The 16444-nt window shown below is 42.3% G+C and overlaps 1 protein-coding gene across 1 annotated transcript; it reads left to right on the forward strand.

Annotated features, from left to right (window-relative positions):
* Positions 1–200: 200 nt before the first annotated feature.
* LOC116502139 (protein mono-ADP-ribosyltransferase PARP12-like) lies at positions 201–15741 on the forward strand. Its single transcript, XM_032207892.1, has 12 exons — positions 201–597; positions 1405–1540; positions 2590–2884; positions 3796–3894; positions 4916–5039; positions 6325–6520; positions 7126–7246; positions 9868–9964; positions 10946–11024; positions 12315–12445; positions 13106–13254; positions 14042–15741. Exons 1-12 carry the CDS (start codon positions 257–259, stop codon positions 14314–14316), a joined length of 2043 nt encoding a protein of 680 aa, XP_032063783.1. The 5' UTR covers positions 201–256; the 3' UTR covers positions 14317–15741.
* Positions 15742–16444: the final 703 nt, after the last annotated feature.

The following is a 16444-nucleotide window of genomic DNA, read 5'->3' on the forward strand; positions in this document are numbered from 1 at the left end:
CCACACCTGCCACCCCTTTTTGAGGGACGGCTCCCCAGGCCCGGCGGCAGGAGGGCGGCGCAGGGCGCACCCCCACCCCGTCAGGCGGCACGGGGAAGCCGGCCCCGGGGCGGGCACGGCCGCGCTCCGCTTTCGTTTTCGTTTCCTCGGGCGGGGTGGAGCGGCCCGGGGAAGAGCCGCTCGAGGCCGGCCAGGCCGATTGGGACCGGGACCGGGACCAGGACCAAAACTGGGACCGGGACCGGGACCGGGGGTGATGCCTCTGCTGTCCCCAGCCATGGCGTTGTCCGCCCAGGCGCTGCGGGTGCTGTGCGCCAGCGGCGGCAGCCTGGAGCTGAGCGAGCTCCGGCAGCAGCTGCCGGGCCGGCCCAGGGCCGAGCTGCTGGAGCCGGTGCTGCGGGACACGGAGCGCTTCACCCTGCTGCGGCGGCCCGCCGAGGAGGCGGCGGACACGGAGGAGGAGGAGGTGGTGGTGGTGGTGGCCACCAGCGCCCTGCGCCTGTGCCCGGAGCACGGCGCGGGCTGCCAGGGGCGCTGCGGGCGGCTGCACCTCTGCAAGTACCACCTGAAGGGGCTCTGCCGCAACCAGCAGGCCAGGTGAGGCAGCGGGGTGCCGGGGGGGGCTGCGGGGAGAGGCGTTTTGAGGATAAAAGTGTGGTGTTTTTGTTTTTCACAAGCCCTGGGCGTGCGGCTGCGTTGGGCGGGGGTGGTCGGGGGTTTGGGCCCGGCCGGGGGTCCCTGAGTGAGATGAGAGGGGCCCTGCGCTAGCTGTGCCCTCCCAGCACGGAGAGGCCTCGGTAAAACCCTTCCTTGCATTTCCCTGCCGGCCGAGGTACTTGAAGTGCTCTTGTTTTGTCTTTTTCAAGGCAGGCAGGAGAGGTTTCAGACTTGTTTGGGTTGCAACACTTCCTTTCCAGCCCACCGTCCTATCTGGAGCCTCTGCCACTTCCCTGTAGGGCTAGGGCGAAAGCGCTGTTTAACCTCTGCCCCGCAGAGGCTGGCACCTCCAACAAACCCGAGCGCTCCGCTTCGTGCCCACAGAGCTGAGCAGGGATGCGCTGGGACCCCACAAAGCTGAGCAGGGATGCCCTGGGATGAGCAGGAGCAAACACTGCCTGGCTTCTCGGGGTTTCCCTGTGCACAGGTCAAACACGCCGATATTGTCAGGCAGCGGTAATGCTGTAACAGCTGTAAATCAGAAGTAGCGTGGTAATTACCCTCAGGGTAATTTCGTAGTCTGCTGTGCAAATCACATAATTACTTTAGAAGGCAGTGCTGCCGTTTTTTTTTCTGGAACTAACTAATCTGATGTGCCTTTAAAGTTGTTTAGTGTAATATAGATGGGGTAGCGCAATTGTGCCAGTACATCACATTCATTTTGCACTTGGCTTTCTTAACGTGTAGGAAGGAATGCAAGTTTGTTCACGACTTCTACACTGACCACAATCACCGTGTTTTAAAACGTTATGGATTTGAGAATTTTAGCAGTAATGAACTTCGTCAGCTTCTACTTCAAAACGATCCCTCCCTCCTTCCTGAGGTGAGCAGTGGTGTGATGGTTCCGTATGCCTGTTTCGGTGACCCTCACAAAGTGGAAGAGGTTTGATGTTAGCTGGAGATGTTAGGCATCAGTTTAGTTAGCATAATCCAAATGTAATACTTTAAATCTCCTGTTCTCTTACACAGGAGGGTGTCCCTGGTTGGCAGCTGAGCAGTCACTCAGCCGCTTGCTCCCTCCCCTTTCCCCTGCTCCCTGCAGGACAGTTTCGAGAAAGTTGAAGTAACAAAAGTGGAAAAATATGAGTGAGGGTCTGGCTAAAGGCAGCTTAGTAAGTGGAGGAAAGAGAGGAAGAGATGAAGTGTTGCATGTTCACCCCTGCTCACAAGCAGAGCAATGCCCAGCCAGTCTCCAAGCAACAAGCACCTTGTAAGAGGACACCCCTCAGTCCCTCTGTTTCTATTGCTTTATGTTGTAAGGTATGGGCCATTCCTTTGGCCACTTTTGGTCAGCTATTCCAGCTTTGTCCTTTCCCAGCTTCTTTCCCATCCACAGCCTTCCTGAAGTGTGGGGGGAAGACAAAGTCTTGGCTGTGCAAGCAGTGTTCTGCTACTGATGAACACTGGTATGTTATCAGCAGTGTTTTGGTCTCGGATCCAAAACAGAGCAGCGTACAGGCTGCTGTGAAGAAACTGGAACATGGAAGTTAACTCTATGCCAGCCAGACTCAGGACTGCTTACCACCAAATTTGGGTTGAAAAATTTCACTATTCCTAAACTAGAAAACTGGAGAGTTAGGGTAGTGACAGAATAAAATCTGCTGTCCTACACTTATATGATACAGAGCAAAATACTATTTGCTTGAGAATGTCAATGACACGGCTGTTTTCTGGTGAAAGATCTTTTTGGACATTAGCAGGGAAAAGGAAAAAACTATCAAGTAATCACTTGGAAAACAAGAAGAAAAACTTGTATGTCTTCTAAATGCAAATGTAAAATTTATTGAATTCAAACAGTCTGAATATATGTGCATGTTATACTTAAATCTTTAAGTTCTTTTTTTTTTTTTTTTTTTTTTTTCCTTACTCAAGGTCTGCTTGCATTACAACAAAGGTGATGGACCTTATGGATCTTGTACTTTTAAAGAGACCTGCACCAAGCTGCATGCTTGCCAGTACTTTTTGCGGGGACAGTGCAGATTTGGCAGCAGCTGCAAGAGATCCCATGACTTGTTAAAGTCAGAAAGTTACAAGAAACTGAAGAGACAGGGAATAAGCCCAGACATTATTCAGAAACTGCCTTCCATTTATAGGAATATGTATGCCATACAAAATAACAACGGAAGTGTGTATGACATAGAAGATAACAAGTCTTCACCATGCAAAGGTAAATCATATAATCTTTTGAAAGCACCAGAAGAGTCACCATAGTGAATATTCACACAGATGCCATTAAGAAAGAGGAAATTGAATTCCGCGTCCTGATGTATCTTTTAGGATGGACCTTGCACCCAAGTCATTGGCAGCGACTTGTCTTAAATTCAAGTGGAGTGGATTTCAAGGCATGGTTGCCTGAGAAATATAGTCCTTGGATTTTTTGTTAAAAAATAAATAAATTTAAAATGGGGGTTAGAAATCCATAACTGCAACCTGGAGATCGGGAGATATTTGATGTGTTCTTCATGAAAACGCATTAACAAGGGTAGAGAACCATTTGAGAATAGAAGTCGCATTTGTGTGATTATAAACTATTTTCTCATTTTTTTTTTCTTTTAAATAGCCATTGCCTAGCACAAGAACTCACAGAGCAGTATCCTAAATGCTTCTCAGAGATACAATATTTTGTTTGCTCTTTTCTTTTGAAGTTCCTTAGAATTGTCAGTTACTATAATTTAACTGGAAAAAAATGGATAACAGAATGGAGAATCCATGTGTGTGTATGTTCATCTCTGCTATTCTCCCTGCAGTTATTATTTCTTTAGGTGTGCTTTGATTTACAAAGTATCACATTATGAGACTTTGAATTTTGTAGCTGCCTATGTTGAACAACTGAGTGGAATGCACAGATAAGTCCATCGTAAAATGCAGAGGCACTGGATTCTATTCTTATTTTGTGGTGACTGCTAGCAACTGCATGTGAGGAATTCAGCAGCTATAAGAAAGACAAATTTAGGAAGGGTGGATAAGGGATAGGACTCCTGTGCATATGAGGTTATCAAAGACATCTTTATAGCTACACTTGTAAGACGACTTACTGAAACAAAGTATATTAATAAGGCTTATAATTTCCCCGTCTAGAGAGAAAACACAGCTCTAGCCAGGAGTCTTCATCTACAAATAATGATGAATCAGAACAGATCTGTTTGTATCATCTGTACAAAAGCTGTGGTTTTAAAGGTAGGTTGTGACTGTAGCAAGTCCAGTCTGTTTGCATTTTCTGAGAAACTGAAAGTGATAAACGTTTTCCACAGAAAAGGGAAACTTTGAAGCTTATGCTTATATTTAGTTAAATTGCATCGTAATGCTGAGTGCTGGTAAGAAAACGTTTGACTGACCCGATGTACCACACAAAAGAGTTGTTTTGTCTTGCTCTGAAATGTCTAATACTGTCCTGTGTTGGAGATTGGCTGCTTTAGCTGGGTTCACCTAAGGGATTGCTGAAAGATGGGCGTCCTGTTGCCAAATAACTACAAAAGACACTCTGAATTCTGCATTTTCCCTTGTTTTCTCCAGCATTCTTCTGTTGCATCTGTCTGAGCTTGGTATCCCTTTGAAAATGTTCTGACTTGTCCAGAAAAATGCCGCTGTGTGACTTTTTTTGTTGAGATGTCCTTTTGTCATCCTTTTCCTTTTTGATGTTCTTGACTTGTGATAGCTCTGAGGTATTGCACATCTTCTCATACGAACTGTGGCGCAGTCATCTTGACTTTCTGTCGTTATGTTGCCAGTTGCTCTACCATGAAAGCTAACTTAAAGTTCATGCATATGTGTACTGGTGATTTGTTCTTCAGTGCTATTGAGGAATGACTGCATATTGACTCGTTGAGTGATTTCCTGCGATACTGATACTGCAACTACTGTTTCTGTTGCTAGTGGAATAGTTACTGCACTCTTAAGCCTATTGACTTTCTGATGTCTTTAAACGAGCTATCTGCTAACCTGAAACTGAACACTGTTTTTTTTTAGTAATATCTCTGTGGGACTGGGTGGTTAATCTTACAAAGTTGGGTCAAGTTTTTCTTGATCATGCTGAAAAATTCTGAACTACTGCTTGTAATGATTCCATAGGTGAACACTTGCCATAGCTGTGCATTTGATTATTTCACCAGCTAGGTATACGTGTGTGCCTCAAATGTGGGAGTCTTCCTCAAAGACTTTAAAAGTAACGCATGTCTTATTTTTCATTTTACTTCCATAGACAAGTGTACCAGAACTCATTTTCACTTGCCATATAGATGGCAGGTCTTTGATGGTAATACCTGGAAGGACTTCAAGAATATGGAAGAAATAGAAAAAGAATATTGTGACCCCAAAAACATCAGGTATAAACTCTTACAAGATTTAATAGCATTTGGAGTTTGCCCTCTGGACGTGCAATATTGGACCAGGTCCTCAGTGGCTATAAATTGCTGCAATTCTATTGCAGTCATTACAGAACTAGCCTTGTTTGGCATTCTTCTGCTGACCTGGCTTCATTGATCTGCTGTTGCTGGAGATCTGATCCATTGTGATTTATTCATGCTCAAAGTCTGTATAGGACCCCTTGGATTACCACATGTGGTCTGACTGGGATGGAGTTAAAACTTTCTTCTTAGCAGCTCATACAGAGCTGTGTTTTGGGTTAGTAACTAAAACTACACTCCTGATAGACGAGTGTTTTAGTTCTTGCTGAGCAGTGATTGCACAGAGTCAAGGTTTTCTCTGTTTGTCCCTCTCAGCCCTCACAAATGAGTTGGGCTGGAGTGGGCAGGAAAGTGGGAGAGGACGTGGCTACGACATCTGACCTGAACTGGCCAAAGGAATATTCTTTCCCAATAATGTCATGCTCAGCCGTAAAAACAGGGCTAGAAGAAGAGGGATTGAGTTTGGGGGTTTCCAAGGCGGCTGCTGTTCAGAGGCTTGCTGCGCAGTCTGTCTGTGGGAGGTGGGAAGCAATTTGCTTTTCTTTGATTTTTTAAAAATCATTAGTTATTTATTATGTTCCCCTTCTTCTCTTTACTTCATAAGCTTCCTTTACCTTGACCCATAAGTTTTCTTGTGTTTGCTCTTCCTCTTTTCTCCCCTCTGTCCTAATGAAGAGGGAAGGTAAGAGAAGGGGGAGTGAGCAAGCCATTCTGTGGGTACCTGGCTGCTGGCCAGGGACAACCTGCCTCAATTATTTTATGGGAATGATCCGACTCTAGTATTTCTCACTCTGAAAAAGTGGATAAATAGTTCCTAATGCTGATGCCATAGGAAATCTTACTGAATGATGATTTGTCACATGTAGTTTTGAAAATCCGTCTTTGGTTGAACTTGTCTATACGGTTTGACCCCATGATTAGAAGTAATGTTCTCTTTCACCTCTTGATGTGGAGGATGGGAAAGTAGCATGGGATTTTTTCTACCCTTTACCCACCCTATCCCTATCCGCACCGTGGAATTGGTAGAATACCTTGTATACCTGAAGAGGAAAAAATATGTACAAACACAAGACAGAACTGGTATTGTTGTGGAAACAACAAGTTTGTATTCTGCTCTTGAGTGATGTTGACTTAATTTGAAGTTTTGTGGCAGGCTTCTGAAACTATGTGAAAAGCTTCACAAACATTTTTTTTTTCTTAACAGATCTAGTAACGTGGTTACTGAAAGTGGCTATGGCTTGTCCTGCATCTCATTTCCGAATATGTGCTGTGGCTTTGGAAAGGTTAGACGTCTTTCTACAGCCTCCTCTGTGACCAGACCCCCTCACTTCATTCTTACAACAGAATGGATCTGGTATTGGAAAGATGAATATGGTGTGTGGAAGGAGTATGGAAAGAAAGTAAGTGTGGAGAGCTGGGGAGAATCTTAGCTCTATACTAAGAATGCAGAATTACTGAGTAGTGCACAGTGTTTGTTTATATCCTCTCTTTTGTCACCCCCTCCCTCTCACACTCACTTCACAGGTGGGTTTTAAAGGTCTAACGAGATGCTTCCCTGTGTATTTGACTGGTTCAGATAGAGTGAGTCATAGTCACTGGTGAGTCATAGTCATTATTAACAGATAATTCTTCAGTGAGTCACGTCAGATAGGATCACATTAATACATTCTTTTCACTGCTCCAAACTAAAACTTCCTTTTCTGAGGTTGCAGTAGCACTCTGTGTCTTTGCTCAGCTCTGTTGGTGAATCTGCAGTATCAGTAACAGTGGTCACTGCCAACTCTTTGCCGTGTAACTTCAGGCTTCATAACACTCCTTGCTTTGTCATGAGGCAGTTTCCACAGTTTTCAACTGCTTAATAGGTGCTTTTTTGCATAAGAGCTACTGTCACACATAAAGTCTGGTGCAGACTGCAACCACCTTATGACAGTTGTTGGGTTTTGAACTTGCTTGTATAAAACAGACCAGGAGAATCTCTTTGTTTCTTTTGGTTTTGGCCTGACAGGATGATGATCATGCAGCTGCCACTGTTAACAGTGATGATCTGGAGAAAGCTTATATAGCCAAAAGTACTCCAAAGCTGCACTTCAAAGCCGGAAAACATGAATATGAACTCAATTTTGGAGGTATGTTCCATTTGCCTTTTGTTGTTGTTTTTGTTTGTTTGTTTGTTTGTCTTGTTTCTCTCTCTTTTCCTCTCTTCTAGGTCATTTATGGTTTTAAACTACATTTGTGCAGGATACGATTTTTTCCTCTTGCAAGTCTGATCTGTATTTACTCACAGAAACAGAACTCCCACCAAAGTTCTCTGGATAAGAATCGCTAGTTTCTTCAATGGCATCCTTATTCCTCCAAACCTTTCATTTTTTAGGAGTTCTTGTGTTAGGCTTAAAAATGTCTGCCAGCAAGTGAAAGGGCAACTTAGCTATTGATACTAGTACCAACACTGATGCCTAGAAGCTTCTGGAAGATTTGGCAAGCTAGGTTTTGGTCTGCTTTAATCAATGGCTAGCAAATAATTAATTCTTGGCAAGGTGTGAGATGGTTCCTTAGCGTGGCAAGATTTGTGCAGACATTTTCTTTGCATATCTCTGCCTGTCTGGAAGGGCTGCAGAAATACCTTGAGTGTGTCAAAGTACAAAGATGTGTTTTTCAAGAGTTCAGGAAATTTAAATCATTTGTTAAGAATATGTAGCTGTCCTCTCTAATGCAGCTGCTTTTCCAAGTGTCCTTTTCAGAGGCTGTGGAAAACGATCAACCTGCCTGGACTGTCATGTTGCTTTAGTTGCCTTTGATCCAGCTCCCCATTACTATCTCATTCTGCATCAAGAAAACAAGCAGAAAGGGCATATGTTGTTTGCAATTCACTTGAAAGCAGTACTAGAATCTTCTCTATAGGGTAGGGAAGGGATAGGGAACTTGTTGGCTTAGAAAATTGCATAGTAAATTAATCCCTTTCCTAAGGTTTTGGCTTTTTTAGTAACCAAGGCAAATAAATGCAATGGAGACTTCTTCCAAAGCTTGCTTTTGTGCATGGTAGAGCCGAGAGGTGGGGGGTGTTAGTGGTGTGTATTTTGTTGTTGTTTTGTTTTGTTTTACCCTCTGTATCTCTCTCTGTAGATGAAGGACCATTCTACTGTCTGTTTCTGACTCATAGTTGCAAATACAGTGTGGCAATAGCTACAAGAGGACCCAAGATCCAGAACATGATGACTCTAAAATTCAGGTTGCTGTAATTTGTCTCTGGTGGTGGTCACTAATGAATGGCCTATGACACCTATTAGCTTTCATTTATAGGGATGGAAATCTACAGATACATGTAGGAAGACAATATCTTGATTGCAAATTGAGAAGGAGGGGATACAATCCATGGAGAAAAAGTAGATATTTATTTTACAATGATCCTTTTCATAGAATCATAGAATCATCAAGGTTGGAAAAGACCTTCAAGATCATCAAGTCCAACCATAAACTGACCTACCAACTGACATGACTAAACGGTGTCCCTTAGTGCCACATCTGCACATTTCTTAAACGCCTGCAGGGTTGTGGACTCCACCACTTCCTTGGGCAGTCTGTTACAATGCTTGACCACCCTCTCATGAGGAAATTCTTCCTAATGTCCAATCTAAATCTCCCCTGGTGCCCATTAAGATAGGAGATTTTCAGCTGAGTAAAGCAAGTAAGTTTGAAGCCTTCAGCCCAGTGAGGAAAAGACTGGCCTGGCACCTCTTGCTGATCCAACTTGTATTTCCTATCTGCCTCAGACTGCTGTAATTGTGAATAAATGTGAAACAAACACTGATGCATCAAGAAAAAAGTAGCTAAGATCAGTGCGACTCACTGTCATAACCAAATACATCTTCGGTAAAGAGTGGATGATGGAACAATGAAGGGAAAATATTCATCCATTGTCTATCATTCCTTATAAAGCTTATAAAGCAAAACTGAAACTGGAATCCTTCTTGGAAACTTGAATTCCCTTTGAGCTATACAGATACACTGTGGGTTCCACATCCTCTTCGGGGTTCCATGTCTGTGACAAGATGAAAAGTTTGGTTCCTTTTTTTTTCAGCATTTTTGGCAAAACATCTTGTCAAATTTTGCTGTATTGCAAAGACTTTCTGAAACACCGTGCTGATTGTTCTGTGTCCAGGTTTCAGGACAGGCTGGGATAGAGTTAATTTTTCAGAGAAGCTGGTATGGTGCTGCTGCGTTTTGGATTTCAGATGAAAATAATGTTGATACTACAGCATATTTCAGTTGTTACTGAGCAGTGCTTACACTGAGTCAAGGACTTTGGGCTTCTCATGCTGCCCCACCAGCAATGAAGTTGGGTGCACGCAAGAAGCTGGGATGGGGCACAGCCAGAGCAGCTGACCCAAACTGACCAGAGGTATCTCATGCCACATGGCATCATGCTGAACAATAAAATGGAGGGGAGCTGGCTGGGTGGGGGTTGCCATTTCTTGAGGACTGGCTGGGCATTGTTCGGTGAGTGGTGAGCAATTGTGTTGTGCATCACCTGTTTGTTTTAATTATTAATATTACTGTTTTTTTTTTCACTTTCCAATTAAACTGTCCTCATCTCAGCTCATGAGTTCTTGCACTTTTACCTTTTTTTTCCATTCACTCCCCCATCCCACTGCGGGGGAGTGCATGAATGGCAGTGTGGTGCTTTAGTTGCATGCCAGGTTAAACCACAACTTTTTGTTTTCTTTTTTTTTCTTTTTTTTTTTTTTCCCAGCCATGATTCAGAAAAACCTTCACTATACAACAGAGAGAGAAGTTTGCAGAAGACCTAAATTTGTGTCTCAGACAGACGTAGAAAAGGCCAGAGCAAGGTAAAGTACATGCAATTGCTCATTCTGGGGTGATGCGTAATAAATAGTGCATCGTGAATGTAGTCTCTTGAAGGGTGTTAAGGTGAAGGAGCATCTGTTAAGGCAGTTGGAGGAGGGACATAACCTTTCCTACATCACTGTGTAGCCAGGTCAGTGTTCCAGCCTGGCCAACAGATTTAAAGCAACTCATAAGCTTTGGGGGTGACCGCCTTTGGGCATGGCCACAGAAAGTAGGAGATAATTCAACATGTAGCAATGCTGTGAGAAGCTGCTTATTACAGGGAGCTGTTGTATTAAAGAAGCTGATACACATGGAAGCAATAAAGTTTATGCACACCAACCTTTTCTGACATCTGAGATCTGTTTTCAAAGCTAGGTATGAGTTTAGAAACAATTATTGTGAGAACAACCAGATGATCTGAGAGGTACATAGTAGTTGGCAGAGGTGGAGACAAAAGATGGGATTCTAAAAAAGAAGTTTTATGTAATTCCATGTAACAAACAGCTTTTTTTTTTTTTTATGCATTCTCTTGCAGCACACAGTGGTTTCTTTAAACAACACAAGAAGGAACAGCTAAACATACTAACTGAAATGGGGGTGGAAGTAGCAGGGGAGGGCTGTATCTGTCCTGTTTCTGACATACGGATATGCATTTTTATGTACTTACCCCAGTTTATCAAGGCTTTTATGTGTAGATTCAATTCTTTGCAACTAAGAGAACTAGTTTCATCTTTAGTTCAGCGTATATCTAAATTCCTTGTTCATTTGGCATCTTCCTTCCTGCCATAAGTCTTGACATAATGATTTGGAAAAATATTTTCATCTGCTGAACTAAAAAGACAATTTTGAAATGTTTCTGAATATGTTAAGTTGCCTGTATTTTCCCCAAACTTGGCAAAAATGTTTAGTATCATACGCATATAAAATGTAAGTATTTGTTGTGTTTTAATTGCCTATTTGTAATGTCTTTTAATGTACAGGGGCTGTAAGCGTACCGAAGAATTTAAGGGTATTCCAGCTCACTGGGACAAATCCGCCCTGCCTGACCTGGGATTCAAGGTTTGGAGGTTTTTGTTTCATCTCTTCATCTTGTTCTTGTATGCAGGTTTGTTATGTCACAGTGCCCTTGTAGATGACTGTTTCATATGTAACATAACGCAGAGGTATTGGTAACCTTGAGCCTGATATCACACTGGGCAAGCCTAGAGGTGAAACTGGAACCAAGTTTAATCTAGCAAATAGTGGCACTGTAACTATGGCAGCATTAATTTTCACTTCTACATATTAATCCCAGTCCTTGGCAAACTGGCCTGAAGGCAAATTACCGTATTAGCAAGACTGTTACTGATGCCCAAGATGCTTAGCTTTAAAAACAGTCCAGCAAGCCATGAAACATCAGAGATGAATTGTGCCTCGGAACTTAAGGGTAGCCAGTCCCTGAGGTTTATGTGAGTAGACAGCTGTACATCTATGGAGCATTGCTGAAATCAGGTTGGCATGAGGATGTTAGCATAACTCTAGTGAACTTTTTTTACCTCTGTAACACAACCAGTTAATAGCTGCATGACTTACCTTTGACTTTTTGCCTGTCTCCACCACCATCTCTGTCAACTGTAGTAATTATGCCTACAGAAGAGTTCTGTTGTGAATCATTAAAATGGCTAACCTGAAAAATGTAAGGTACACGTCCTCAACAAGTTGTCAGTAAAGAATGTCAGCGTTAGCCTTCCCTATTTTTGATGTTTTTCATGGAAATGTGCAACTAGAAAACCTTGCTTGCTTTCAGGATTGTTATTTCAGGAACTGATTTTTGGCAGCATGTCCCTACTCTTCCCTAAAATGGTTGATCAGATAAAGCCTTTTCAATTTATTTCAAAACCTGACAGGCAGTAGAGTGTTTGTGTTCACTGGCTGTAGAGAGATAAACTATAAAGATTTAAGGATTATGGGTGTAGAGGTACTCGTTGATTTGCTGCAACATAAATTCTTTATTCTTTGTATTTATGTTCTCATTTCTTCTATGTATTTAGGTAGTGTTCAATAGGTGCGTGCACATGTATCTTGGCACAGAGAGCAAAAGGGGCTGGTTGGTCAAAAGTATGCAGCTCCTTCAATGTCCTGTGAGCAAGCAACCTGGGTGTCTTAACCCTTAGTAGTTCACGTTCCCTAGCTGAGTTCACTTTTAGAGAGTAGGGATCTCTAATCTGCCTTTCATCCAAGAGTATTTTTGCTGTTCGTGTCTCTATTTCACAGAAAAGACTTTAACGGTCCGAGTAGCGCACTAGGTAGGGTGGCTTTGTTATGATTTAGTAAAAGATGAGAGCAGCTTTTTAATCTCTTCCCCTACAGCTGATTGATCTTGACAGTTCTTCTGATGAATACAAGAAAGTCAAGGCAGACTTTCAACGCACAATGCCAAAAACAGTTATTAAAAGGATTCGTAGAGTTCAGAACCCATCTCTCTGGGAACTGTATCAATGGTACGTGTAAAGTACTGCTCTGGTATGTGTGTATGAAGTTTGTTGTCTCTGTAGTTAGTTGCATGCTAAAGATAGACAAGTGTTCCTGAAATGCAGCTGCATTTCACAATCTGTTTCCACTCCCCCGCTGAAATACCTAGCCAGAATCAACACATAGATAAAGATGTACCAGCAAACCAGAACCCAATCAAGACGTAGAGCTCCGAATAATCAGATGAGCTCGGTGGGAGGAAACCTTTCTTCTGAGCAAATAGTTCTGATGTCTGCCAGGCCTGTGTCTAGGCCAGCTGCTTTCCACTGAAGCCTTGAAGCTGGAAGTCAGTCACGTCTGGAGCTAACACTGTTTTGAAGCTGGTCAGAACTGAAAGCTTTTACAGCACAGTACAACACTTATTGAGGGAAAGCCTTAACATGAACTCGTGTTTAGCAGATAATGGTAATCTCCTCTCCCTCCCAAGCAGTGAAAGGAACAAAACATTTTTAATTGTTAAATATCTGGAGGCACTTATGTACAATGAAAGCATATTCGAACCCAGCGAGAAAACACCGTACTGTGTCCGTCCAAAACTTAGGCATTTTCAGAATTTGTCTCTGAGCACTAGTACAGCTGGAACCTGTCTAGTCACTGCGGAACTACAATGATACTGCTTTTCATTGCAGGCAGAAGGAAAAAATGCAGAAGAGCAATGGTGGAAAGACAGATGAGCGTTTCTTATTTCATGGGACCAGCAAAAAACACATTGATGCCATCTGTCAGCAAAACTTTGACTGGAGGATCTGTGGCCTTCATGGGACAGTCTATGGCAAAGGTTGTTTTTCAGCTCTTTCATTAACCTTAGGCTTGCTAAAAAAAATCCCAGTAGCTACTACAGAGGTGTGAAGTTAGAAAGGGGGCACTTGGCCATTCTGGGGCTTGTGGTGAACAATATGTGTGACTTTGGCAACAATCATTTGGAGCTAAGGCATAATGAAAGGCCTTGGCTCCTGTGCTCCATTCTGTCCTTGAACAAAAACAAACAAGCTTAGTCCAGGCCTACTTCTGTTGCAGTTTCTCCCAGTTCCTGCAAAAGGCAACATGGCATTAATTGTTTTTTGCCAGGAGCATAAATGCCATCCTGGTTACAAGCTTTTTGCCTTGTTAGAAAATTATATTCCTACCCACTGTCCTGTATACAGGAAAAGATCAACTTACCAAGTGGAACAGTCACGAGACAGGCTGACTATCCATCCATGCAGCTGAATACTTAGAAACTATCTGAAGCAGTTTTAATGACTTTTAGTAGCCACTATCAAGAGAGGAACTTGGGTGAGAGTGGGGAAGATGGAAGGTTGGGGGTCAGGAGGAAAGTCTTTGAGGAATATGATCATGTTTAAAACATCACTTCTGTGGCTCTTTAACATGTATGTTATGGAAAATAAAAGCGTAGGTAATACACAGTGGTTATTTCCACTAAAAAGGACATACAGGACAAGTGAAGGCTTTAGAAGGGTCATTCCTGAACTGCTTCATGGTCATGAGTGTGCTTTTACATTATATCCTATCTTTCCCTGCAATTCTGGTGTCTTACCAACCCTGTCTTGGTGTCTTTTCTGCAGGAAGCTATTTTGCGAGGGATGCATCTTACTCTGACAACTACTGCAGGGAAGACTCATCCCCCAAGACCATGTTTCTGGCACGGGTGCTGGTGGGAGAGTTCACTCTTGGTAATTCCTCTTATGTAATTCCTCCCTTGAAGGACGGCCAGAACTTCTATGATAGTTGTGTGAATAACTTTTCAAACCCTTCTATCTTTGTCATCTTTGAGAAGCAGCAGATTTATCCAGAGTATCTCATAGAATATGTTGACCAGATAAATGCAAGACTGTGGTAGCAGCAAAACAAATCACTGTTATGTTTAGCTCTTACAAACACTTTTCTAGTGTTGGCATAACTGAGGAAAGCGATTTTTGTAAGTTGTGTACTTGGGTAGGTGAGCAGTTAGATGTTTATTCTCTCTATCCTTCCTGTGCAATAGAAAACAAGGGGTAAAAAGACACAAAGGATGTTTTAGAATTAAAATCCTCAGTCTGTCTCCCGTTTTTAGAAGGTATCAACTTTTCCTGCATTTGTAGTATTCTGAGGCTCCTATGCGTTTACTAGATGGAGCCTCTGATGGTTATAACATAAAGATTGGCTATGACTGCCAAGTTTAAATAACGTTTTGTTACAGCTGTTTCAGGATAGATCTTTACCAATGTTCATCGTTCAGAGGTTGTCGCCTTCTACCTTTTTAACTCAAAATTTGATAAAACCTTCTTTTTTAATAGTCTACAACAGTAGGCATTAAAGTGTTTGCAAATGAGACTGTACAGCCTGTCTCTTGTAGTTAACTCTTTGTATAAATTTTTAGCAGCACTGGTTTTTTTTTGTCCCTACATAACCTACAAAGCCTTGAAAATTAAAATTTCATTTGTTGAACAGGAGCAGAGACTTATTTTCTCTTGTTAGTTTCCTCATTTAAAACAAGTAGCAAAGATATGAACCAGAACAAGGGTTGCTTTGAGCTGTGATACTTAAGCAGCTGACATTTATCAAGTCACTAACCTCTTTGTTTAGGTTTGTGAGAGTACAAAGTTTTCATGCCTTTTGCTGTGCCTACAAATGAAATAGTGCTGGCAGGTGTGGGGTGAAGAAAAGAGAAGTCAACTTCTCATTTAAGACTATCATGCTTAGGAGTGAAATGCAGTGCTTGTATTGCTTGATTAACAATAAACTGTTTCTTAGAAGTATATTCATAGTTCTTTTATAACTGCTGCGAAAGGCAGGGAATGACTATCTCCTGCTCTCATTAGGGGTACTGCGCCTTTAGTTGCAGGAGACATGCTGGTTACCTATGTAATCAAGGTGTCAGGACTTCCTTGCTGGAAAAAAAAAAGTAGTTGCCTGTGAGTAGTCTTCAGCCAATGAGCTGAAACTTCTAAAATCTCAAGATTAAGTCGAATAAGTTAATTGTTCTCAGCAAAAGATGTTGTATGTTATTAGTGTTGTACAGTTGGCATATGCAGATAATCAAAAATCTTGAACTGTCAGGTCTTTCTTAAGATTAAAGTTGCTGATGCATAGATACTTACATTCTGCATTTACCACTGCTTTAATGCTCCTAAAAGAGTACTTATTAGCGATAGTTTACCACAAATTTTTTAGAAAGCCTTTTTGTCGTAGACAAAACCTATGAAAATGATGAGGGGATCTCATCGCCTTCCTCTTATGAGGAAAGGCTGAGAGAGATGGGTCTGTTTAGCCTGGAGAAGAGAAGGCTGAGAAGGGATCTTATCAATGTATATAATAAATATCTGAAGGAAGGGCGTCAAGACATTAGGGCTGCATTCTTTTCAGTGGTGCCCAGCAATAGTATGAGAAGCAATGGGCACAACCTGAAACACAGGAAGTTCCATCTAAACATGAGGAAGAAATTCTTTACTGTGAGGGTGAAGAGCACTGGAACAGGCTGCCCAGAGAGGTTGTGGAGTCTCCTTCTCTGGAGATGTTCAAAACCTGCCTGGACTTGAGCCTGCTTGATCAGGGGGGGTTGGACTCCAGGCGTCCCTTCCAACCTGTGACAAAACTTCTGTGATTCTGTGACCAAAAAAAAGCTTCTCTCTACCTGTATTCTAGAAGTACTTTTTAATTCTTCTGAATACTGATTGACAGGTGTCTGTCAGGCAACTTTTTATTACTTCAGTGCTGTATCCCAGGAGCTGAGCTGTGATTAGCCAGAAGAAGGTTGTGCAGAACTCCTTTTTATATGAACTGTAAAACTTAGCAGCATGATACCTGAATGAAAATACCCCTTTTCATGTTTAAACCCAGTAAAATCCAGTAAGTACGTGGAAAAGCAAGTTGACTATGTTCTTTCTCTTGAGTCTAATGAGTCTAATGTCAGCAAATAATAATTCACTGAAGACAGTATAGAATCATAGAATCATTCAGGTTGGAAAAGATGATCTAGTCCAACCTTT

Source organism: Aythya fuligula, chromosome 1 (assembly GCF_009819795.1).
Source record: "Aythya fuligula isolate bAytFul2 chromosome 1, bAytFul2.pri, whole genome shotgun sequence".
Lineage (NCBI taxonomy): Eukaryota > Metazoa > Chordata > Aves > Anseriformes > Anatidae > Aythya > Aythya fuligula.